Raw genomic sequence first — 24708 nt, 5'->3', positions numbered from 1 at the left:
TCTCTGTCATGGGATGTGTGTATCATAGAAATACATTGTTAAAAATAGTAAAACATCCTCTCTGGCCTTTAGGTATTTAGTAACAAATGCAACAACACAGGAAAGAAGGGTGCTGTGAAACCTTCCATGATTTAGATAACAGTAGGAAGCAGTAAATGAATCAGTCTCTTGTGGCCAGGTGACAAGAAAATTTGCTCTAGGAGTAAGAACTACAGTTTAGTAATTAAGTAGCTAGGAATCCTTGACTAAAAGCCGCCTTTGAAGATAGGTCACAGAGGGTGTGTCAAATATATGTGCTGTAGAGTAGCGGTCCCCAATCTTTTTGGCACCAGAGACCGGTTTCGTGCAAGACAATTTCTCCACGGACGGGGGTGGGGGGGGAGGGGGTGATGGTTTAGGCGGTAATGAGAGCGACGGGGCGGCAGATGAAGCTTGGCTCGCTCACCCGCTGCTCACCTCCTACTGTGCGGCTCGGTTACTAACAGACTGCACACTGGTACCGGTCCTCGGCCCAGGGGTTGGGGACCCCTGCTGTAAAGATTCCTTCCAGGAAATCTCAAGCAGCTGTTACTCAGGGTGATTAGTAACTAGTAATTCCTCACTTACCTGATGCAGGTAATAAAACTGATGCCTCAGGTATACCGAAGAAACTGGTAGGCGTGGGGTGTTACTGATACCGACTCTTGAGGAGAGTCTTACTTCAATACAGAAATGTATTCATCTTACTCTCTGAGGTGTAAAATAGGAGAGCAGCATGAAGTGTTGTTAAATTTTAAAAGGGTCTACCAAATTGAATGGTGTCAAAGACATTCATGGCTTAAAGATGGTTCTAGTTGTAGTGAATGTCCATTTTAAGTAGGAGGAAGCTGGGTAGGAGAGGGAGAGTTTTCCCTCTCACCGAAGATAAAGTTGGGTATTTTTTTTTTTTTTTCCCCAGTATGCGGGCCTCTCACTGCTGTGGCCTCTCCCGTTGCGGAGCACAGGCTCCGGACGCGCAGGCTCAGCGGCCATGGCTGACGGGCCCAGCCGCTCCGCGGCATGTCGGATCCTCCCGGACCGGGGCACGAACCCGTGTCCCCCGCATCGGCAGGCGGACTCTCAACCACTGTGCCACCAGGGAAGCCCAAAGTTGGGTATTATAAACTGTAAATATCTCAAATAGAAAATTATCCATTCTTTGTACTTACTATATAATAGTTAATAAAATTAAGGTGACTTCAGTAAATTTAGTGATTCTTAAAACTGTGTGAGAAATATCTTTAAATGAATTTACATCTAACACTTATACATTAACTACAGTTAAAACTGAAATTTTGACCACATAAAATGGATTATCTTTCCAACTAATGTATGATGCCTGTTTTGCAGCATGTTCATGTGTAATATCAGCATGCGCTATAACCACTGTTTCTCCAGTGTATTGGACAAGGTGTACAACAGATTTTAACCAAGGAGTTTTTATTCATGGTCTTTAAAAAGAGAAGAATGCTTATAAAATGCCAAAGGCATATTTTTAAAATTCCAATTATTTCTATAAATCAGATTTGACCAAAAAAATTTTAATATTTTGGGAGACAGGTTATACTCAGGGAGGCCGGACTTAGGAAAAGCCTCTGACCCAGTTTCACTTATCCAGCTAAAACAGGACCACCACAGGAGCCTGTAAGGATACACTCAGACTTTGCATGCCTTGAACAAACTGAGAGTAGATAAAAGCATTCATCAGAGGCCATGCTGTTACTTCTTTCTTCTCCCTGATCTCATTCTGGAACAATCTAGATATATTTCACAATTTGTGGTTGTTCCTAGTTTTCACCACTACCTTATGTTGCAGTTTGAGAACAGTAGGATTATATGACAATCTACTTTGAAATCATGAGGTATATGTCAGGGAGAGTTTGAGTTTAATCCATGACTTGGCAACTTTTTAAATCACTATCCGTTTAATGTTTACTCCTCTTTTTGTGCTTTCTAAAAGCCTCAAACCTTTTTGCCACTCAAGTGTGATTAACTAATGATCCAGAAAAACCAAGGAGCCATGAGCTGGGTGGGCCAGATGGCACACGAATTTCCTGGTACAAGAACACCAGGCAAATGGACTTTTCATGACACCTCTGGGTTTCATATTTCCTGAGTTGTTACTAAGTGGTTATGAAGTTAGCTAAAAATAAAAATCTATGTCTAAACCACCATTATAAATAGTTGAAATCTAACTATCAGACATTTTTTCCTTAACATCTAATTTCACATAACTTAGCAGACTCTAAACAGTTTAGTTAGCTTAACTTACCAAAACTCTTTACAACGTGAACTGGAATCTAAACACTCTTAATGGTTTCTTCCCTAGCCTGTGAGGTAAGTCTGTTATTTCCATACTTTAAGAAAAAACTTTCAAATTCTAAATTCTCATCCATTCTCCAAACTGGCACTACAGATATATAATATTATTTCCATTTGGTCATTCGTAAATGAACTAAAGGAACCAGATGATTATATTCCGAACTCTGGTAAGCAAACATTTATTTAGAAATAATTATACATAGCAACATTAAATACACCCTAAAGTCATGGCAAGTGTCAACAAGCTAAGTCTAGCATAGTCTGAAGCAGGATAGAGCTGACCAATAGGACACATCCATTCTCTTCCCTTTCTTTCATTTTCCCCTGCAAACTCCAACATTAATACTCCATTTGCAAACACATTCTGTTTTATTTTTCCTGCCTACACTTTTGCCTTGCTTAATTTACTTTGTACTTATTCACTTTAAAGGTTCTAAAATCAGTTTTTTCTTCAATCCAAAATCTGTTCTCATTAATGGTTTTCATTTTTATGAAATCCTATCAAGTCTACAAATACTTTAAGAGCCTACAGTGGTGCGAGAGACACTGTAAGGAGCTTATATCTTTTGGGGAAAGAAAATGGGAAAGCTAAGAATGAAATACTTACACAGAAACTCAAACAAGAGAGAAGACAGTTTAACAATGTTAAAAATGAGTATAGGGGCTTCCCTGGTGCTGCAGTGGTTAAGAATCTTCCTGCCAATGCAGGGGACACGGGTTCGAGCCCCGGTCCGGGAAGATCCCACATGCCACAGAGCAACTAAGCCCGTGCGCCACAACTACTGAGCCTGCACTCTAGAGCCTGCGTGCCACAGCTAGTGAAGCCCGCATGCCACAGCTACTGAAGCCTGCGTGCCTAGCGCCTGTGCTCCGCAACAAGAGAAGCCACTGCAGTGAGAAGCCCGCGCACTGCAACGAAGAGTAGCCCCTGCTTACTGCAACTAGAGAAAGCCCACGCGCAGCAACAAAGACCCAACACTGCCAAAAATACATAAATAAAAATACGTAAATTTATTTTTAAAAAATGAGCATACCATTGCAGAGTAGGAGGAAGTAAAGATTAGGTGGTCAGGGAAAGAGAACATGGGTCTGTGAGACACTAGAAAAACCAGAGGTCTAATATGGATCTCTGTAAGGCAGAAGGTGGGAGGGTGGATGTCCCAAAGGGAACTACAGAAATAACAGGCAGCAGCAAATAACACTCTACTGGCATTTAATTTAATCCTCACACCACCCAATAAAGCTGTACTACTTCTTTTTTAAGTTGAGATGTAACTGATGCATAATATTACATTACTTTTAGGTGTACAACAAAATGATTCCATATATGTACATGTCACGAAATGACCACAGTATGTCTAAATTAATATCACCACATAGTTACAAATATTTTCCTTATCAGAACTTTTAACATCTACTCTCAGCAACTTTCAAATATACAAGAGTATTATTAACTATAGTCACCATGCTGTACATTACATCTGCATAACTTATTTATTTTATGACTGGAATTTTGTGCCTTCTGAGCAACTTCACCCATTTTGCCCACCCCCAAATCCTGGCCTCTCTGTATCTATTCAGTTGGGTTTTTGGGGAATTTTATTTTATTTTATTGGTTTTTTTATTTTGGGAGACTCCACAAATAAGTGAAAGCATGTGGTATTTGTTTTCCTCTATCTGACTTTTCACTTAGCATGATGCCCTCAAAGTCCATCCAGGTGATATAAATTATGGGATATCCTTTTTTATAGCTGAGTAATATTCCACTGTCCATATTTACCATTTTCTTTATCCATTCATCTACCAATGGACACAAGTTGTTTCCATGTCTTGGTTATTGTAAATAATGCTGCAGTGAACATGGGGGTGCAGATATCTTTTCAAGTTAGTGCTTTTGTTTTCCTCCAGTAAATACCCCGAAGTAGAATTACCAGATCATATGGTAGTTTTATTTTTAATTTGGGGGGAACCTCCCTATTGTTTTCCATAGCAGCTACACCAATGTACATTCCTACCAACGATGCACAAGGGTTCCCTTTTCTCTATAGCCTCAGCAACAGTTGTTATTGCTCAGCTTTTTGACAGTAGCCATTCTAACAGGTGTGATGTGGTATCTCACAGTTTTGATTTGCATTTTCCTGATGATTAGTGCTGTTGAACACCTTTTCATGCACCTGTTGGCCATTTGTATGTCACCTTTGGAAAAATGTCCATTGATCTCCTCTGCCCATTTTTTAATTGGATTGTTATTTTGCTGTTGAGTTGTATGAGTTCTTCATATATTTTGGATATTAACCCTTTGTCAGATATATGATCTGCAAATATTTTCTTCCACTCCATAGGCTGACTTTTCATCTTGTTGATGGTTTCCTCTGTTGTGCAGAAGATTTTCAGTTTGATATAGTACCACTTACCTTTGCTTTTGTTTCCTTTGCTTTTGGTACCAAATCCAAAAAATCATCACCAGGACCAATGTCAAGAAGCTTGCCACCTATTTTTTCTTCTAGGATTTTTAAGGTTTCAGGTCTTATGTTCAGGTCATTAATCCATTTTGAGTTAATTTTTGTGTACAGTGCAATATAGTAGTCCAGTTTTCACAACAAACACCATTTATTGAAAAGACTATCCCTTCTTTATTGTATACTCTTGGCTCTTTTGTCATAAATTAATTGACCATATATGTATGGGTTTATTTCTGGGCTCTGTATTCTTTTGTACTGACCTATGTGTCTGTTTTTATGCCAATGCCATACTGTTCTGATTACTACAGTTTTGTAACTAGTCTGAAATCAGGGAGCATTATATCTCTAGCTTTGTTCTTCTTTCTCCAGACTGCTTTGGCTATTCTGAGTCTTTGTGGTTTCATACAAATTTTAGGGCTGTTTGTTCTATTTCTATCAAAAAATGCCATTGGAATTTTGATAGGGATAGCACTGGATCTGTAGATTGCTTTGGACAGTACGGACTTTTAAACAATACTAATTCTTCCAATCCATGAGCACAGAATATCTTTCCTTTCATATATGAGCACAGATATCTTATTTGTCTACTTCAGCTTCTTTCATTGATACTGTATAATTTTCAGGGTAAAAGTATTTCACCTCCTTTATTCCTATTTTATTCTCTGGTGCCATTGTAAATGGGACTGTTTTCTTAATTCCTCTTTCTGTTTAGTTTGTTATTAGTATATAGCAACACAACAGATTTTTGTATATTAATTTTGTATTGTGCAACCTCACTGAATTCATTTATTAGTTCTAAGTTTTTTGCTGGAGTCTTCATAGTTTTCTATATATAGTATCACGTCATTTGCAAATAGTGATGGTTTTACTTCTTTTTTTCCAATTTGGATGCTACGTATGTACGTAATCTATCTAATTTTGCCTAATTGCTCTGGCTAGAACTTCCAATATAATGTTGAATAAGAGTGGAGCACATGGGCATCCTTGTCTTATTCCTGAACTTAGAAAAGAAGCTTTCAGCTTTCCGTCACCATTAAGTCTGATGTTAGCTGCGGGCCTCTCATATATGGCCTTTAATATATTGAAATACATTCCCTCCATACCCACCTTGCTGGAAGTTTTAGTATCAATGGATGTTAAGTTTTGTCAAATGCTTTGTTGTTGTTGCATCTATGGAGATGATCAGACAATTTTTATCCTTTCTTTTGTCAATGCGGTATATCTCATTGGTTGACTTGCAGATGTTGAACAATTTTTGCATCCCTAGGATAAATCCCACTTGATCATGGTGTATTATCTTTTTAGTGTACTGCTGAATTTGGTTTGCTAATATTTTGTTGAGGAGTTTTACATCTATGTTCATCAGGAATATTGGCCTCTAGTTTTCTTTTCTTGTGGCATCTTTGTTTGGTTTTGGTATCGGGGTAATGCTGGCCTCATAAAATGACTTTCGAAGTGTTCCCTTCTCTTCTATTTTTTGTTTCCTTCTTCTTTTCTCGGCCGCACCACGTGGCATGTGGGATCTTAGTTCCCTGACCAGGGATCGAACCTGTGCCCCCTGCATTGGAAACACAGTCTTAACCACTGGATTACGAGGGAAGTCCCATCTTCTATTTTTTGGAAGAGATTGAGAAGGATTAGTATTAGTTCTTTAAATCCTGGGTACAATTCACCACTGAAGCCATCTGGTTCTGGACTTTTGTTTGTTGGCGGTTTTATGATTACTGATTCAAACTCCTTACTAGTAATGGGTCTGTTCAGACTTTGTATTTCTTCATGATTCCTAGGTCATCTGTTTCTAGGAATTTATCCATTTCTTTCAGGTTGTCCAATTTACTGGCATATAATTGTTCATAGCAATCTCCCATGATTCTTCATATTTCTGTGGTATCAGTTGTACATCTACCCTGTCATTTCTGATTTATTTGTGTCCTCTCTTTTTTTCTTGGTGAATCTAGCTAAAGCTTTGTCAGTTTCCTTTATCTCATCAAAAAACCAACTTAGTTTCATTGATCTTTCCTATTGTCTTTTTAGTTTCTCTTTCATTTCTTTCTTTTTTTCTAACTTTTGTTATTTCCTTCCTTCTAACTTTGGGCCTTATTTAGTCTTCTTTTTCTAGTTCCTTGAGGTATAAAGATAGGCTGTTTATTGAAGTCCCCTCTTAGAATTACTTTCACTGCATCCCATAAGTTTTGGTGTGTTGTATTTCCATTTCCGTTTGTTTCAAGGTATTTTTTAAATTCTCTTTTGATATCTTCTTTGACCCACTGGTTGTTCAGTAGTATGTTAATTAATCTCCACATACTTGAGTTTTTCAGTTTTTTTTTCTTGCAACTTATTTCTAGTTTCATAACATTGTGATCGGAAAAGATTCCTTGACATGATTTCAACCTTCTTAAATGTAATAAAACTTGTTTTGAGGCCTAACATATGATCTATCCTGGAGAATATTCCATGTGAGCCTGAGAAAAATGTGCCTTTTGTTGCTTTGGGATACAATGTTCTATATATGTCTGTTAAACTATATGTCAGACCAACTGGACTTAAGGCCAATGTTTCCTTATTGATTTTCTGTCTGGATGATCATCCATTGATGAAAATGGGATAGTAAAATCCTCTACTATTACTGAATTGCTATTCTCCCTTTAGGTTTGTTAACATTTGTTTATGTATTTAGGTGCTCCTTTGTTAGGTGCATAAATATTTACATATGCTATATACTCTTGTTGGACTGACCCCTTCATCATTATATAATGACCTTCTTTGTCTTTTATCACAGACTTTGTCTTAAAGTCTATTTTGTCTGATATGAAATACAGCTAACTCAGCTTTCTTTTGGTTTCCATTTGCATGGAATATCTTTTTCCATCCCTTCACTTTCAGTCTGTGTGTGTCCTTAGACCTGAGGTAGGTCTCTTATAGACACCATAAAGATAGGTCTTGTTTTTTTTTTAATCCATCAGCCACTTTTGTCTTCCAATTGAAGAATTTAATCCACTTACATTTAAAGTAATTATTGATAGCTATGTACTTACTGCCATTTGGCTAATTGTTTTGTGGCTGTTTTGTAATTCCTTTGTTCCTTTCTTCCTCTCTTGCTCTCTTCATTTGTGATTTTCTGTAGTGGTGGGCTTAGATTCCTTTTTCTCTATCATTTGTGCATCTGCTACAGTTTTTTCCTTTGTGGTTACCATGAGACATAAAATAATGTATAACAGTTGTTTTAAGTTGATAACAACTTAAGTTGAGACACATTCTAAGGCTGTACATTTTTACTACTCCCCCACCATGTTATGTTTTTGAGGTCACAATTTACATCTTTCTATCTTCTGTATCCCTTAAAAATTATTGTAGCTATAGTTATTTTTAATACTTTTGTCTTTTAAACTTTATTCTAGCTTTAGAAGTGATTAACCCACAACCTTTACAACATTATTCTGAATTTTACTATATATTTATATTTACCAAGGACATTTATACGTTCATGTTTCCCAGTTCTAATTAGCACCTTTTCTTTTCAGCTTAAAAAAGTCCTTTTAACATTTCTTTGTAAGGCCATTCTAGAGGAGATGGACTCCTTGAGCTTTTGCTTGTCCACAAACCTCTCTCTCTCTCTCCTTCAATTCTGAAGGACAACTTTGCCAGATACAGTTTTCTTGACTGGCATTTTTTTTCTTTCAGCACTTTGAATATATCATGCTACTCCCGTCTGGTCTGCAAAGGTTCTTCTGAAAAATATGCTGATAATCTTATGGGGGTTCCCTTGTATGTAACAAGTTGTTTTCATCTTCCTGCTTTGAAAATTCTCTTCAAATCTTTAAATTTTGACACTTTAACACATTATTGACTGGAGACACACTAATACATCTTTTGTTACCCGTCATTGAAAGGAGATGTATCAGTACGTTTTTAGAGAGTCATACAATTAACATCACTGTGCAAAGTTGTTAGACCTTAACATTGATCAAGGGTTCATTATACAACTTGTGATTGTCAATATCATTCACATTTTGCTCCGTTAGGTTTTTGTTCCAACCTTGTGTATATCATAAATGTAAAATTTTCAAAAATGACGTATCGCAAAATTCTGAGTGAAGAATTTTTTGGTGAATTCTATGCAGATACTTTCTCTGATTGTCTGAGTGACATATATACTAGTGTCTCAGAAGATAGTTCTTCAGAATATAGTTCTGATTCAGACGATGTGAATATTAGACCAACAAAAGGACAAAAAACCTTAGTGATTGATTCTGATACAGAAAGTGAAAATGAAACTCAGTGCTGGAGAATTCTCCTTTGCTTCTATAGAAGAGTGGATTGAAGACAACATTTCATGAAAATTAGAAGACTTTACAGGTGTGTCAGGTGTAACTATTGAATGTAATAACCCACAAAGTGTTAATGAAATAACAATTAATTTTTGGCTGACCAAAATAGAAATCACTGGCCACAGGCATTAATTTTTGCAAAAATCCCCCGTCAATAATGAGTTAATTATGTGTCTTGGTGTGAGGCTCTTTAAGTTCATCTTATTTGGAATTCTCTGGGCTTCCTGGATCTGGATATCTGTTTCCTTCCCCAGGCTGAGGTACTTTTTGGCCATTGTGTCTTCAAGTAAGTTTTCTGCCCCTTTCTTTTTCTCTTCTTCTGGGACCTCTATAATATAAATGCAGGACCACTTGATGATGTCCCATAATTCCCTTAAGTTATCGTCAATGTTTTCCATTTTTTATGTTTGCTGCTTTGATTGGTTATGTTCTACTGCCCTGTCTTCAAGTTCACTGACCCTTTCTACTGCTTAACTGTTAAACCCTCTGTTTTCAGTTCACTTATTGTATTCTTCAGCTCTGTGACTTCTTTCTTATATTTTCTATCTCTTTGTTAAACTTCTCATGCATTGTTCTCCTGAGCCCAATAGGCATCTTTAGGACTGTAATTTTGACCTCTTTACCACCAGGTTCATTACTCGTCTCCAGTTCATTAACATCTTTTCCTATAGTTTTATCTTGTTTTGTAATTTGGAATATATTCCTCTGTTTCTTAATTTCCCTTGACTCTCTGTGTTGGTTTCTATGCATTAGATATAATACCCACCTCTCCCAGGCTTGTAGGAGTGTCCTCCTATAGGAGATGAACCTTATCATTCAACCCTGTTCTAGTTCTTGGTTGTCTCTTAAACCTTTGTGATTGTCCAAGCAGCCTACTTTATTTTTAGTGGCTCCCAGTAGTTGAGGATGGATATGCCAATGTGGGGGCGGGGGGAGAGGGAATCTCAGCACCTTGATTCAGGCCAATTGGAAGTCAAACCCTCAGGCAGCATCTTTTAAAGTATGTAAATATAGTTCTTTCAGGAGACTTGGAGATGGGCTTTTTTGTCTGCCCCCTCCATGCTAAATAAGCTCTAGAGTAATGGTTGGCTCTAAGAATTGTTTCCTTATTTGCTACTGTCCCATTGACCTCCCCCGTCCCCCCAAACACAAGCCCACTGGCTACAAGAGCCAGGTTATCAAGGGATGTGTTTTCTGGGTGACAGCCACAAAAGTCAGAGTGCCAGACAAGTATACAAGCTCCTTTCTCGGAGACACTGGTGACCAGAGGTGGGCAAGAGGGAGAGTGATATCCCCACCCCCAAGGTCTCTAGATTACAGTCTGCCCTTAGATGTGTGTTTAATTAGAAGCCTGCTCCTCTGGCCACAGCAAGGAACATAAGCAAATAGCCGTCTTTCACAGAAAGACTGGGGGCTTTCATTCAGCTGCCTCTGTGCTGGGTCCCACAGTATAGCCACATAAGTGTGCAGGGCCCTTTAAAACTATTTCTCAGTTTGCTATATCCTATGGGTCTCCACTGGCTTTCAAAGCTAGATGTTTTGAAGGCTTATCTCTCAGGTGCAGGTGTTAAAAGTTGGGGTGCTAGATGTGGGGTTCAAAACCTCCACTCCTGAGAAGTTGGGGTGCTAGATGTGGGATTCAAAACCTCCACTCCTGAGGGAGATGCTCAGAGTTGTCAGATGCCTCCTGATTGTGGGTCGCCCTGTGTTCCTGGCTGCACTAGTCTGGAGCAGAGTTTCTGTCTGGCTGAACAGGGAGGTGGGAGGAAACAAGTGTGTCTTGTTTCAAATACCACAGATTCTCATTGTTCTTGATGAGTCTAGGTATAAATTTTCTTGAATAAATGTTTCTTCATTTGCTCTATGTCCTTTGGACCATTTCTGGAGACTTTAAATGACTGTTACTTCAGAATTTTCACCAGTTTTACTGGGAAGTGGGTCTACAGAGCTCCTCATACTATCATGTTGGAACTGCCTTTCCAGTCATCTTTTATTTTTTTTATGAACTATTTTTTTAAAAATATATTTATTCATTTATTTTTGGCTGTGTTGGGTCTTTGTTGATGTGCACAGGCTTTCTCTAGTTGCGGCGAGTGGGGGCTACTCTTTTGCAGTGCATGGGCTTCTCATTGCAGTGGCTTCTCCTGTTGCAGAGCATGGGCTCTAGGCATGTGGGCTTCAGTAGTTGTGGCACGCAGTTTCAGGAGTTGTGGCTTGCAGGCTCTAGAGTGCAGGCTCAGTAGCTGTGGCTCACAGGCTTAGTTGCTCCATGGCATGTGGGATCTTCCCAGACCAGGAATCGAACCCGCATCCCCTGCAGTGGCAGGCAGATTCTTAACCACTGTGCCACCAGGGAAGTCCTCCAGTTGTCTTTTATTTTTTTATTTTTTAAATAAATTTATTTTTATTTATTTACTTTTGGCTGTGTTGGGTCTTCGTTGCTGCGCACAGGCTTTCTCTAGTTGCAGCGAGCGGGGGTTACTCTTCGTTGTGGTGTGTGGGCTTCTCATTGCGGTGGGTTGTTGCGAAGCACGGGCTCTAGGTGGGTGGGCTTCAGTAGTTCTGGTGCGTGGGCTCAGAAGTTGTGGCTTGTGGGTTCTAGAGCGCAGGCTCTGTAGTTGTGGCTCACGGGCTCTAGAGTGCAGGGTAAGTAGTTGTGGTGCAAGGGCTTAATTGCTGTGCAGCATGTGGGATCTTCCCGGACCAGGGCTCAAACCCATGTCCCCTGCACTGGCGGGCGGATTCTTTTTTTTTTTTTTTTTTTTTTGGCGGTACGTGGGCCTCTCGCTGTTGTGGAGCACAGGCTCCGGATGCGCAGGCTCAGTGGCCATGGCTCACAGGCCTAGCCACTCTGCGGCATGTGGGATCTTCCCGGACTGGGACACAAACCCTTGTTCCCTGCATCGGCAGGCGGACTCTCAACCACTGCGCCACCAGGGAAGCCCAGGCAGGCGGATTCTTAACCACTGCGCCACCCAGGGAATTCTCAGTCGTCTTTTACACCCAAGATTTTTCTTGGGTCGTACTTTTAAATATCACCCTTGTAATATTTAAGTTACATTGTTTTGATTGTCTTTTTTAGAGGCTCCAATTATACAGATGTTAGAACTCCTCTAACTAGGTTCCATTTCAACTACTTTCTGACATTTTTTTTTCTCCTTTTCATTCTCTATTTTCATTTGGTTTTTTAAAAATTGTGTTGGAGTATAGTTGATTTGCAATGTTGTGCTAGGTTCAAGTGTGCAGCAAAGTGATTCAGTTATACATATACATATGTTCTTTCTTTTTCAGATTCTTTTCCCTTATAGGTTATTATAAAATATTGAGTATAGTTCTCTGTGCTATACAGTAGGTCCTTGTTGGTTATCTATCTTATATATAGTAGTTTGTGTGTGTTAATCACAAGCTCCTGATTTATCCCTCCCCATCCCCCAGGTTTCCCCTTTGCTAACCTTAAGTTTGTTTTCGACATCTGTAAGTCTGTTTCTGGTTTGTAAATAACTTTATTTGTATAATTTTTTAAGATTCCACATGTAAATGATATCATATGATATTTGTCTTTCTCTGTCTGACCTACTTCACTTAGTATGATACTCTCTAGGTCCATCCATGTTGCTGCAAATGGCATTATTTCATTCTTTTTTTATGGCTGAGTAATATTCCATTGTATATATGTACCACATCTTCTCTATCCATTCCTCTGTCAATGTACATTTAGGTTCCTTCCATGTCTTGGCTACTATGAACACTGAGGTGCCTGTATCTTTTCAGATTATGGTTTTCTCTGGATATATGCCCAGGAGTGGGACTGCTGGATGATATGGTAGTTCTACTCTTACTGTTTTAAGGACCCTCCATACTGTTCTCTGTAGTGGATGTACCAATTTACATTCCCACCAACAGTGTAGGAGGATTCCCTTTCCTCCACAGCCTCTCCATCATTTATTGTTTGTAGACTTTTTGATGATGGCCATTCTGATCGGTGTGACGTGATATCTCGTAGTTTTGATTTGCATTTCTCTAATAATTAGTGATGTTGGGCATCTTTTCATGTGCCTCTTGGCCATGTGTATGTCTTCTTTGGAGAAATATCTATTTAGGTCTTCTGCCCATTTTTTGATTGGGTTGTTTGTTTTATCGATACTGAGCTACATGAGCGGTTTGTAAATTTTGGAGATTAATCCCTTGTCAGTCGCATTGTTTGCAAATATCTTCTCCCATTCTGTAGGGTTTCTTTTTGTTTCGTTTATGGTTTCCTCTGCTGTGAAAAAGCTTTTGAGTTTAATTAGGTCCCATTAGTTTATTTTTGTTTTTATTTCCATTACCCTAGCAGATGGATTGAAAAAGATCTTGCTGTGTTTTATGTCAAAGAGTGTTCTTCCTATGTTTTCCTCTAAGAGTTTTATAGTATCGCATCTTATATTTAGGTCTTTGATTCATTTTGAGTTTTTGTGTCTGGCATTAGAGAATGTTCTAGTTTCATTCTTTTACATGTAGTTGTCCAGTTTTACCAGCACCACTTATTGAAGAAACTGACTTTTCTTCATTGTATAGTCTTGCCTCCTTTGTCATAGATTAATTGACCATAGATGTGTGGGTTTATTTCTGGGCTTTCCATCCTGTTCCACTGATGTATATATCTGTTTTTGTGCCAGTCGGTACCATACTGTTTTGATGACTGTAGCTTTGTAGTATAGTCTAGGGTCACGGAGCGTGGTTCCTCCAGCTCTGTTTTTCTTTCTCAGGATTGCTTGGCTATTCGAGGTCTTTTGTATTTCCATACAAATTAAAAAAATTTTTTTGTTCTAGTTCTGTGGAAAATGCCATTGATAATTTAATAGGGATTGCACTGAATCTGTAGACTGCCTTGGGTAGAATAGTCTTTTTGACACTCTTGATTCTGGTAGCATCTTTAGGATTCTCTATGTGTAGTACCATGTCATCTGCAAACAGTGACAGTTTTACTACTTCTTTTCCAATCTGGATTTCTTTTATTTCTTTTTCTTCTCTTTTTGCTGTGGCTAGGACTTCCAAGACTATGTTGAATAAAAGTGGCAAGAGTGTGGGAATTCCATGGTGGTCCAGGGGTTAGGACTCAGCGCTTTCACTGCTGTGGTCAAGGTTCAATCCCTGGCCGGGGAACTAAGATCCCATGAGTGGCATGGCATGGCCAACAAAAAAACATGGCTGAGAGTAGACATCCTTGTCCTGTTTTTCATCTTAGAGGAAATGCTTTCAGCTTTTCACTGTTGAGTCATTTTCTGTTTTCTTGTATTGCTCTTTATTATCATTTTACTCTATTTTGCTCTTGGATATTTCATAATTTGCTCTTCCTTTCTGACATAATTTTGTCTTTTTTCCTTGAATTCAGTTGACTTATATTTGTCCTTGTTTTCTTGTCTATTACTGTTCATTGTATTTCACACTCAAAGGTATCTTTTTTTTTAATATCCCCAAATGCTTAGTTAATGATAATTCATTCCGTTTGGAGTGTTGTGTTATGGTGTACATTTTTTGGCCTTTTGGTTTTTCAGTTCTGCCCTCCACTTGTTTCCTTTATGAATTTAAAAACCTTTTATGGTTATTGGGTTTTGCTGTATAATTTTGGGGGTGGGGTAAGCAAAGACTGTTATTTCTTGCTTCTCTTTTTATTCCTGCAGGATTTTAAATTTCCTTGTTTTCCTTCACTACCACACTTCTAAGGGAAGCTAGCCCTTCTCTATATATCTGATTCTCCCTCAGAAACAATACTTCTCTGAGGCATCTTCAGGTCCCACTGTCTTTCTAATCACTTCCTTATATCTTGTGCTGTGAACTACTATGTCCAGACCTGTGTTGAGTATTTTGGCATTTAGCGTTAGGCTTTAATTTTTCTGGGGATGCTTTTGTTTGTGCTTCCTCTAAGTTTTCCATGCCTCTCTACTCTTAAGTCTCTTCCCACTCTCAGAACCCACAGGTCTGCAATGATGGGAGGGCAGAAAGAACTCTTTTAGACTTTCTCTACTTAATACCAGAACCTTCTAAATGCCTTTTCTCCTGGTCATGCTGAAGAGATGAGTGATATGTGGTTTTACTTCCTCTGCTTGTTGATTGGATGTTTTTTGTTTTTTTAAAGATGAGGAAGATCAGGCACCTGCCATTGTCCTCCAAAAACCATTGTAAGAAGGCTCTTAATTATGTATTCAAACTCTTTATTAGACTCGAAGCTGTTTTAATTTTCTTTTTCATTTGTTTTCATTATTATCAGATTTTTGTCAGTTGTATTTTTTCTGAATGTAATTTGTTGATTTCATATATATTTTCAAGCTCATTCACATAATGTTCTTAATATTCTGTTACTTTATGTAGAATCAGGAATGATAAACAAGACATTATCATTCTTGATCAGTCTTTTTAGGAATGTGGCAGTTTTAAAAATACTAAAATAATATCTTTGACATTTCTGCCATCAAGAGGTGAAGTCTGTGCTCCCTCCCCTAGACTCTTTGAGGACAGTGATGGCTTCCACCAATCATGTACTGTAGATGTGATGTTTTACGAATTCTGGGGCTAGGTCATAAAATGCCTTGCAGCTTCCTGCTGGTTCTGTGCGGATGTTTGTTTGCTCTAGGGAAAGTCAGTTGCCATTTAAGGAATCTGACTATCCTGAGACCACAATACTGTTCAAGTGACAAAGAGGAAGATAAAACTATTAGCAATGAAGGCAACTAAAACACAAACATGCAGTGCTTCTTACTAGTCTATCCTGAGGACAATGCCTGCCCTTTGCCCTCACAAATCCTACACAATTTCAGTACACTGATAGGCATATGGTTTAGAGAGCAAAGAATTCAAATAAGAAATATTACATAGGAAACCAAAGAAGTACTGATTTAATGGATGAGGCTGTCTGTCAGGGAGTATAGTGGGTGCTTCATCCACTCATATGTGAATAACTGGTTTGAATATATTTTTAGTCTGTTCCTCACCCCTACTTCACATTACAGAGTGGAGATCAATTAAGATTTAACATGCAATGTTGAAATATCCCTACTTATTCACCACTCAGTGACCATGCTGCTTTCCTAACTATGGAAAATAAACATTTCTAGGAATTTTAATATTATAGTATACAACAAGGACAGTGAAAAGGCTTTTTTTTTTTTTTAAAAAGTGATGGATTAGGTAAGTTCAGAAAACACCGGCACCTGGTATAACGCTTGGAACCAATGGTTATTCAATTACTATTTATTAGATAAATGTGAATGAATCGGTTCCTTTCAAGTACCTTATCAGTACAGATCACTTTCTGGTCTAAATGACCACAAGTATGACATGTAATAAAAAGTTACTGAACTATTCATAGTCTTCAAATTTTTGGTCCTTCTGGGACCATATCTACTTCCTTGTGAATAGTTTATTCTCTTTCAACATAAGATGTTCCCGAAAAAGGATTAAAATAATCTATTATCCCCTAAGAAAAAAAAACAACTGGTGATTGTTTTTGGCTAGGGAGGGAAAAAAGTGGAAATGGCTTTAATACTTAAGTGGAGTTTAGTAAGTTATTCTGTAGTTTCAGAGTGAGTACATCACATATAAAATAAATGAACAACTTATAACAGTTTGTGAATAACCTACCAAATCCTGGAACACGTTTGAGAGTGGCTTTGAGGCAAATTTTCTCTAATCTGAGGTAGCTATATCTCATCAGACAATTCCACAGGAACATCCAGTCCATTCTTGTCCGATGATTCATGATAATGACACTTCTTTCTCCAGGAACAAATGCATCACCTGTTATAATCACTTTTACACCAAACATGGTCTCCAGCAATGCCTACAGAAAAAACAATACAGATATTTAACAATTTAAAGTTATGATTTCCCATAGGTAAATTTTATCATGTCCTATAAATAAATCTGATTTCTAATAAGTAAAAAGCATGTTATTCTTGCTTCTATAATAAATTAAGAAAAGTTAATCGGGAAGAACATGAAGGCACTGTTTCTATTTTCAGTTCTACTAATTTAAGTTTCTGGCAGTTCCCTAATTTAAAAATGCTAACTTTCACTGAAATCTTCAAGATGGATTATTAAGACAAAAAGAAAAAGTACAAAAGGCATACAAAAAGTTTCCACTGTGTAATTTTTTCAGGTTATAGATATATAAGATTTTTAAATTTTGTAATAAAAAGAATAGTCAAGAAATTTAATACTGAACATAGGCCTGAGGGAACAGAGAGTCAAATTTTTCATTTTATACCTTTCTGTACTAAGATTTTTTTTTTAAACAAATACATATATCTTTTTATTTTTTAAATATATAAAGAATGTATATTTACTAAAGTGCTGCAGCCCCAGTACCTACAACAGTGCTTGACACATAGAAGAGCAAATATTTGCCAAATTTGCTTAATTAACTTTTCTGATGGCCAGGCATAAAGTATATATGAAATATTTAAAAGAAAATAAATTACAGACTGAAGTTTTTGAAAGAACAATAACATATTAAGAAGCCCTGATTTCAATGCCCATTTAAGTTTCTGAATAATTTACAGGTAACAAATTTACTAGTTAATAAATATTTGACTAATGGAGAGAAAACTGATCCACAGCAGATAAAAGACAAGAAAATCGAACGTTCTCTGGCAATATTATGAAAACTTTGATCAAAGTATAGCAAAGAAACTGTGCTACAGTTATGCAATGGAATATGATACAACAATGAAAACAAATGAACTATGGATATCTACAGCAACATGGACAACACACAAGCATAATGTTGAGAGGAAAAAAACAAGCAAGAATATATACATTAAGTGTCCCTATATAAATCTTTCTGAAACAGACAGACAGTAACTAAGATATTCTAGGGATAAATATACAGATGGTAAAAATACAAGTGGATAAAAAGAAAAACAAGGAAATAACTATCTTACAAGTCAGGACAGTAGCTACTTCTACTAAATAGGAGGGTGTTGTGACTGGGAAGCTAGGTGGCTTGCTGACAATTTCCTACTTCTTGATTTGGCTGATAGTTACACTTTAAAATTATTTATTAAAGTGCCTTTATGTTTTATTAATTTTTTAGTATATTTCCAAAAAGACCTTTTTTAAAAAAAGTATGATACAAAAGAACAATAGGACCTCAAATAGGACCAAGAAAATAGGACCAAGAAAAAAACAGGTTAAAAGGAATAATAGCTTTAAATAAAAGTTAGATATGTTTGTTATTATGTCCACAGTATTACAGAGTCAGAGGGTTAAGATGTAAAACAAACATGATCGTTTGGGCTAAAGTAGCTACAAAATGCCTGCAGTTTTCGTCAAATTTTCAAAAGCATCCATAACCACTCAAATAGTTAGAATCTCCACCCACCCCCCACTCCAAAGTCTGGGAAGTTAAGTTCCAATGTGGAAGAGAGTTCAGGATGGAGAGGATCGGGGAGGAGCCCTCTAGACTTGGACCCACAGCAAGAAATAACCATTTTTTCCACTTACAAATGTAAAGGGCTGTCAACTACCAAAGTGAATCACTGAATTATATGTCTTGGCCAGATGACATGTCTGAAGTCACCATCCAAGGTTAGTTTAGATCAGCCCCACTCTGCATTCCAAATATGATATGCTTTTCAGATTTTGCAAAGAACTGAAATGCAAGAAACCCTCCCTTTAACTGGTAGAAAGAGGGAGCTGACTACTAATTGTATGTTGTACTATAGAAAACAGTTAAAAATCTTAAGCCTATAATTCCCAAACACCAACTCTAACCTTACACGTGTAATTTCTAATACATGTTTCCTATGACTCCCAAAACAATCGTTAGCCTTTCGTTATAGTAAATGTCAAAATAAAAAATCCTAGACTGTAGAGGAGTATATCATGAAGTATTCTCCTCCCTGCCATCCAGCACTCTATCAGAATGTGCCTGAAAGGTATATATAATCATCTGGGCAGCCTAGATCTCTAGTTCACATTAATCAATCATTTTTAATACCAGATAAGACATACCTAGTCAACGTTATTTACAGCTCCTGCAAAAGCAGAATAACAAATACACTACAGAAATAAAGTTGTAATGCCTATAAAGAACTCCAGAATTCAAATATTCCAGATCAAAAACTGTTTAAAAAAAAAGACACTATTCTCATATTTCTCATATTTGTTCCATTTCTAGTACAGAAGATAACAGTTTTAGCAGTAAGAAACTAATCTTATAAAATTTTATAATGCTTTATGTTTTAAACTGAACCAAGAGTGATAATTCTCATGACTTTTACTTAACTGGTCAAAGATCTCACCTAGAATTAGAAATACAGAAGTAATTTCTGAGGATCTTTTATATACCACTATTTACTACCTCCAAGTGTGTATGAAAACAAAGATGAATGGGTCCCCTCATGATCACAGAGAATCAGTTTTGCCATCATGCCCCATGTTCCTATTTATTACTCCAGTGGATCTTTACTTAGTCTGATGTAAGAAAGATCTATGACGTTCCTCATCTCCAAGTCTGCCTTGGCTTTTTCAGACTCAGCTTAGGCCTGGCTCCTCAGATCCTTAGCTATTTAAGGACGCGCAATCCCAAGTCATTCAGCAATCCCAAATCATTCATCAAAGACTGAGACCCCCTTTCTTAAGAGCAGCAGTCTAGACAGAAATTATATTCAGTAATCTATGTTTGTTGAACACCTGTTGTGTTCTAGGACGGGAATGGAATCAGCAAGCTGGGGAAGAGACATGTGTCCTAGATGGGGAGTTAGTTAGTTAGAAAATGACTGCTGAATTCCTACGACATGATTTACGGTGAAAGGACAGAACTCCAAGTAGTTCTAATAATCTCAGTAATTAGCTAACAAACACCGTTGGAAAGACTCAGAATTTTCAGAAGCAAAAACTGCTCTGGGCACAAGCAAAGTTTGACCTGACAATATTGATTATGCTGAACAGAACCATCCAAAAATTAAATGAACAAGGACATGTACTCCTCATTACAAAAATGTTCCAAGGGAGACTGAATTGCAGACTAGAAGTACTTCGCAGACGTCAGGAAAGGATTCTCAGACACACAGGTAAGTTAGACTAGGTGACCGCTAAGTCTCATCTAACTCCAAGATTCTAAATGATTTTATTGTGGTACCTCATTTAACAGAAAATGTGCCAGTTAAAAATAGGTAAGAAAAATCTCGCCAATGAAATCATTTTAATGAACAGGAGAAGCTTACAAAAGAAAAGATCATTTGTGACCATTTCTGTGAAGCAATAATTAGTCTAAATGCATTTACCCTAATTTATTTTTACTGAAAAATGATTTTTAACTGGTTGGGATTGCTTAAAATAAAGTACACCTATGGGGAGAGAAAGCTAAATTCCTTCTGAATAAAAAATGATCCTATTTGCTTCAAAATAAAAACTCCATTAGCACCTTATGAAGGTATGAAACAAATTATAAAAGACACCCTGACAGTTTTTCCTCCATTTCTTTTAACAGAGGTGTTCACTTTCTCAAAACTAGAACATCAACTTTCTATAACCTCGCTACAAGGGATTCAACTTCTATAAATTTCTAACTGAAAGCTCTCTGCTTGATATGCCACTACTGGTGAGCAAGGCAGTGAGTTAAAAAGTTGAGTAACAGAAGTTCTTGCAAATATACACCAATTTAACACTACAATGGTGGTTGAATCTTGCCTGTATGATAAGCTCTGAGGACAGGTAATAAGGCAAAAGTCAGGAATAGCTGAAATTACCCTTGAATAGCTCATAGCAAAGTACCTACAAGAGACCAGCACACATCAGTAAGACCAGCTCAGCCTGTTTTTTTTCTGAATGTTGGACCAGATTTCTCCAGCTGACCATCAGATGAAATTACTGGTTTGCATATTGTTTTAAACACAAGAATCATATTCAGCACCAGACCACTCACATTTCAAACATTCAGTCTCATCTCTCCACTCTCCCCATATCCACCCTAGTACACGTAATTGAAGCTGTAGAAGGTAAATAGATATATGACATAATTCTGCTGTAACAGTATTGGTACTAGTAGTAACAGCAGTAGGAGCAGCTATGGCAGAATTTGTCCAGTTAATTTGTCCATTTCTTCCAGAGTAATAGATTTTAATTGTGTACATGGCTGTCAGAAAAAAGACTACACTTCCCAGATTCTGCTACAGCTTTTAGCTGTTCTCACCAATGGGGTGAGCAAGAGAGATTATGTACAACTTGTAATTCACTGGTCTAAAGGGAAAGCGCTTGCTCTGGACTTCCTTCCCTCTGGACTTCCTGCTGAGTGGGGCAGAGAAACGGGGTAGTGAACAGTCTTGACCACATAGAAGAGGATATTATGCCAGGCTGGGTGGAAGGAATCGGAGTCCTTGAGTGATATCAGGGAACAAAGCTAACCTGTCAGTCAACCTGGACTTGAGGGTGAATAAAGTTCTGCCTTTTTCCAGCCACTGTTTTGAACTTTCTTTGATAATGTAGTTTAGCCTACCCCCTAAAACTTTTATAGTAGCAAACATTTACTGCTTACTTTGGAAAGGCTATATTCATTATCTCAGCTAGTCATCACAATAACTCTCTGTGGTAGGCGGTATTAGAACTCCTTTATTTATTTTTAAACAGATGAAGGAAGAGACGTTTAGAGAGGCTAAGTAGTTTAGCCAAGTTCAAATGACTAGAAAGTGGGAAGGCCAACAGTGAAACCAAAAGTCTGTTTCTAATACCTGTACGAATAAGCAGTCTGCTTACATTGGCTTTCCAAAGAAATTAGATTGACTAGACCCTGGAAAGCATAACAATTGCAATGATTTCTACCAATGTAGTAACTCAAGAAAATCCTCAAAACTCTTAAGGTTTTGGTAGAAAGATCCAGCCAAAAACATGTAATTTATAATCAAAAAATCATACACTGTGGAAAATTTATCACATTAAAGAAAACGAAGTGTAGCAGCAACATATGACTGTTATTTAAAAAAATCATTTACCTCTAAATGTTTGCTTTAGAATCAGATACACATTGCTGACTCTGGAATGGATCTCAAAAGATCATCTACTCCAATTTCCTTATTGTCCAGATGATGAAATAAAAACCTTCAAGTTATGTAAATGACTTGAAAATTTATAACTTTCAAAACAAAATGTCTCTGATTTCATAATGACTATAAATAGAATTATTTAACAGTCTGTAGATGACTTATTAGAAATAGCTACTTTTGATGGTTAATTTTATGTAACTGAACAATATGCTTATTTCACTTAAATATTTCGTGGAGAAATGCTTTATAAATAAATGAGTAATGGTGATTAAAACAATACCACAAAATGAATATTTTGCATTAAATCATATGTTTGATGGCTGCGACAAAGCACTGGGCTTCATATCTTTAAAGCTGATTTAAAAATCTAACTCTAAAAAGTCATGGCCTGGAAAGTCAACTTCTGTCCTCTAACAAAGGAAGTAGTCTTTCAGTCAAATGAAAGTCAGAAAAGAAACTAGTCAAGTTGTGTAAATCTACAACTAGGAAAGACAGTTTAGGTAGAGGAGAACTATTATTATCTATCTCCACAAGGACAGAGGTCATATGCTAGGATGGTAGACATTTAAGAGTAAATAAATGAGTGTACAGGGATCCTGCTGCTACTTTTTCAATAAACACAAGTTACAACACAAAACAGCCTTCTATTAAGAGAAAGAAATTTTGCCTGAAAGATAAGGAGGATACATACTAATAATGTAGGAATTATGCAAATATTCAATGCAAAGTATTTCCTACAGGAAAAATAAAAAAAGAGGATGAGGGCCCTAACAGAGTAAGTGGCACCACACTTAACTACCCAGCTGACCTACAGGAAAATATAGTCATTATAATTACAACTTGAGGAATCTCAAGAAAGTAGTGAAACCAATAAAAGAACCCAATGTAAGTTCTAGAACTTTACAGTATTTTAAATCGAAATCAACTGTGTAAACAAAACACAGATTAGAGATGGCAAAAGAGAGGGTCAGTGAACTTGGTGACCTGTGTAACAATCTAAGCAATCTTAGACACAAAAGGATAAAAGAGAGTAAACGGGGCAGAAAAAAATATGTAAAGAAATAATGGCCCCAAATTTCCCAATCTGGACAAAAACAAAGCTACAGATCTAAGACGTCCAATGGAACATGGCAAAATAAAGAAAACTATACCTAGGCATATCATCATCAAACTGCTAAAAAACAAAGAAATCTTTAAAGCAGCCAGAGGAAAATGACACATTACATAAAGGGAAGCAACAACATGTATGATAGCTAACTTTTAATCAAAAACAATGGAGAACTTCAAGAGGAACATAATACAGGGGAACTTCAAAGTGGGGGGTGGGGGGCCCCGCAGGGGGAGTCATCCCAGAAATGTCAGCAACATTAGCCTTCAAAAATGGAGGCAAACTTAACTTTTAATTAAATAAACACAGAATCCACCTACAGGAGCCCTCACTACAAGAAAAGCTTAAGGAAGTTCTTCAGGCTGACGGGAAATGTCACTAGATAGAAACTGTACCATACAGGAAGAATAAAGAACACTGTGGGACTTCCCTGGTGGCACAGTGGTTAAAAATCCTCCTGCCAATGCAGGGGACACGGGGTCGATCCCTGCTCCAGGAAGATCCCACCTGCTGCAGAGCAGCTAAGCCCGTGCGCCACAACTACTGAGCCTGTGCTCCATAACTACTGGGCCCACACGTCACAACTACTGAAACCTGTGCACCTAGAGCCTGTGCTCCACAACAAGAGAAGCCACCACAGTGAGAAGCCCATGCACCACGACGAAAGGTAGCCCTGGCCTGCCACAACTAGAGAAAGCCCGCGTGTAGCAATGAAGACCCAACACAGCCAAAAAACAAAAAACACTGTAAATGGATGATATTTAGATAAAGCACTGTTCTATGGAGTCTACTGTGTAAGTAGATGCAATATGACAATAACAGCACAAAGAATGTGAGAATAAATGCACCACACTGTTACAAGGCTCTTACATTTTATAATGTAGTAAAATTACTCTAGGTGGACTGTGACACACTAAGGATACACTACGTAATCCCTAAAGGCATGATTTTATAACATTTATAAAAATATATATATGTATATATAAATTTTTCTTTCACCAAATAGAGGAGAGAATACTGCACAATTCTTGATACTAAAGTAAGTTTGAGCTAGTTTGACCCTGAAACTTCTTTATGTTTGTCCACTCATCCAACGAGTATTTACTAATATGCTCCTTGTTCCAGGTATTTCAGCAACCTATGTCTTTGGTTTCTCTAGAAAAAGAAAAGGCTTTCTATGACTATTTCTTGCCAACTTTCCTCTTTCACTGCAAGGGAATCATCTCACTAATGAAACTGATTTTATTACAAGTTGTTGGTTTCTCAGATTTCCTACCCACCCCCCGCCCCCACCGCAAAGTCAGGTATTCCCTGGCTTGAAAAGAACTCCAAACCTTCTTCTTTAGAAACAATCATGAGGTGCCAATGAGTTTCCTACCACCTGGAATGGTTAAGGTGCCAGGTGACTCTGACCAACCCTTGAAGGTTTTCTTATCACCTAAAGCTCTAAC

At 37.5% G+C, this 24708-nt stretch overlaps 1 protein-coding gene across 3 annotated transcripts in view; it reads right to left on the bottom strand.

Moving 5' to 3' along the window:
* Positions 1-24708, bottom strand: part of LCLAT1 (lysocardiolipin acyltransferase 1) — a 194886-nt gene that overhangs the window by 97899 nt on the left and 72279 nt on the right. For all 3 annotated transcript variants that reach the window (XM_024118510.3, XM_055089096.1, XM_055089097.1), the window contains one exon: positions 16748-16946. In XM_024118510.3, coding sequence (XP_023974278.1) covers positions 16748-16946 — 199 coding nt within the window. The remainder of the gene's footprint in view (positions 1-16747; positions 16947-24708) is intronic.

Source organism: Physeter macrocephalus, chromosome 12 (assembly GCF_002837175.3).
Source record: "Physeter macrocephalus isolate SW-GA chromosome 12, ASM283717v5, whole genome shotgun sequence".
Classification (NCBI taxonomy): domain Eukaryota; kingdom Metazoa; phylum Chordata; class Mammalia; order Artiodactyla; family Physeteridae; genus Physeter; species Physeter macrocephalus.
The sequence above is the reverse complement of the archived record's forward strand: the minus strand, read 5'-3'. Positions and strand labels throughout refer to the sequence as shown.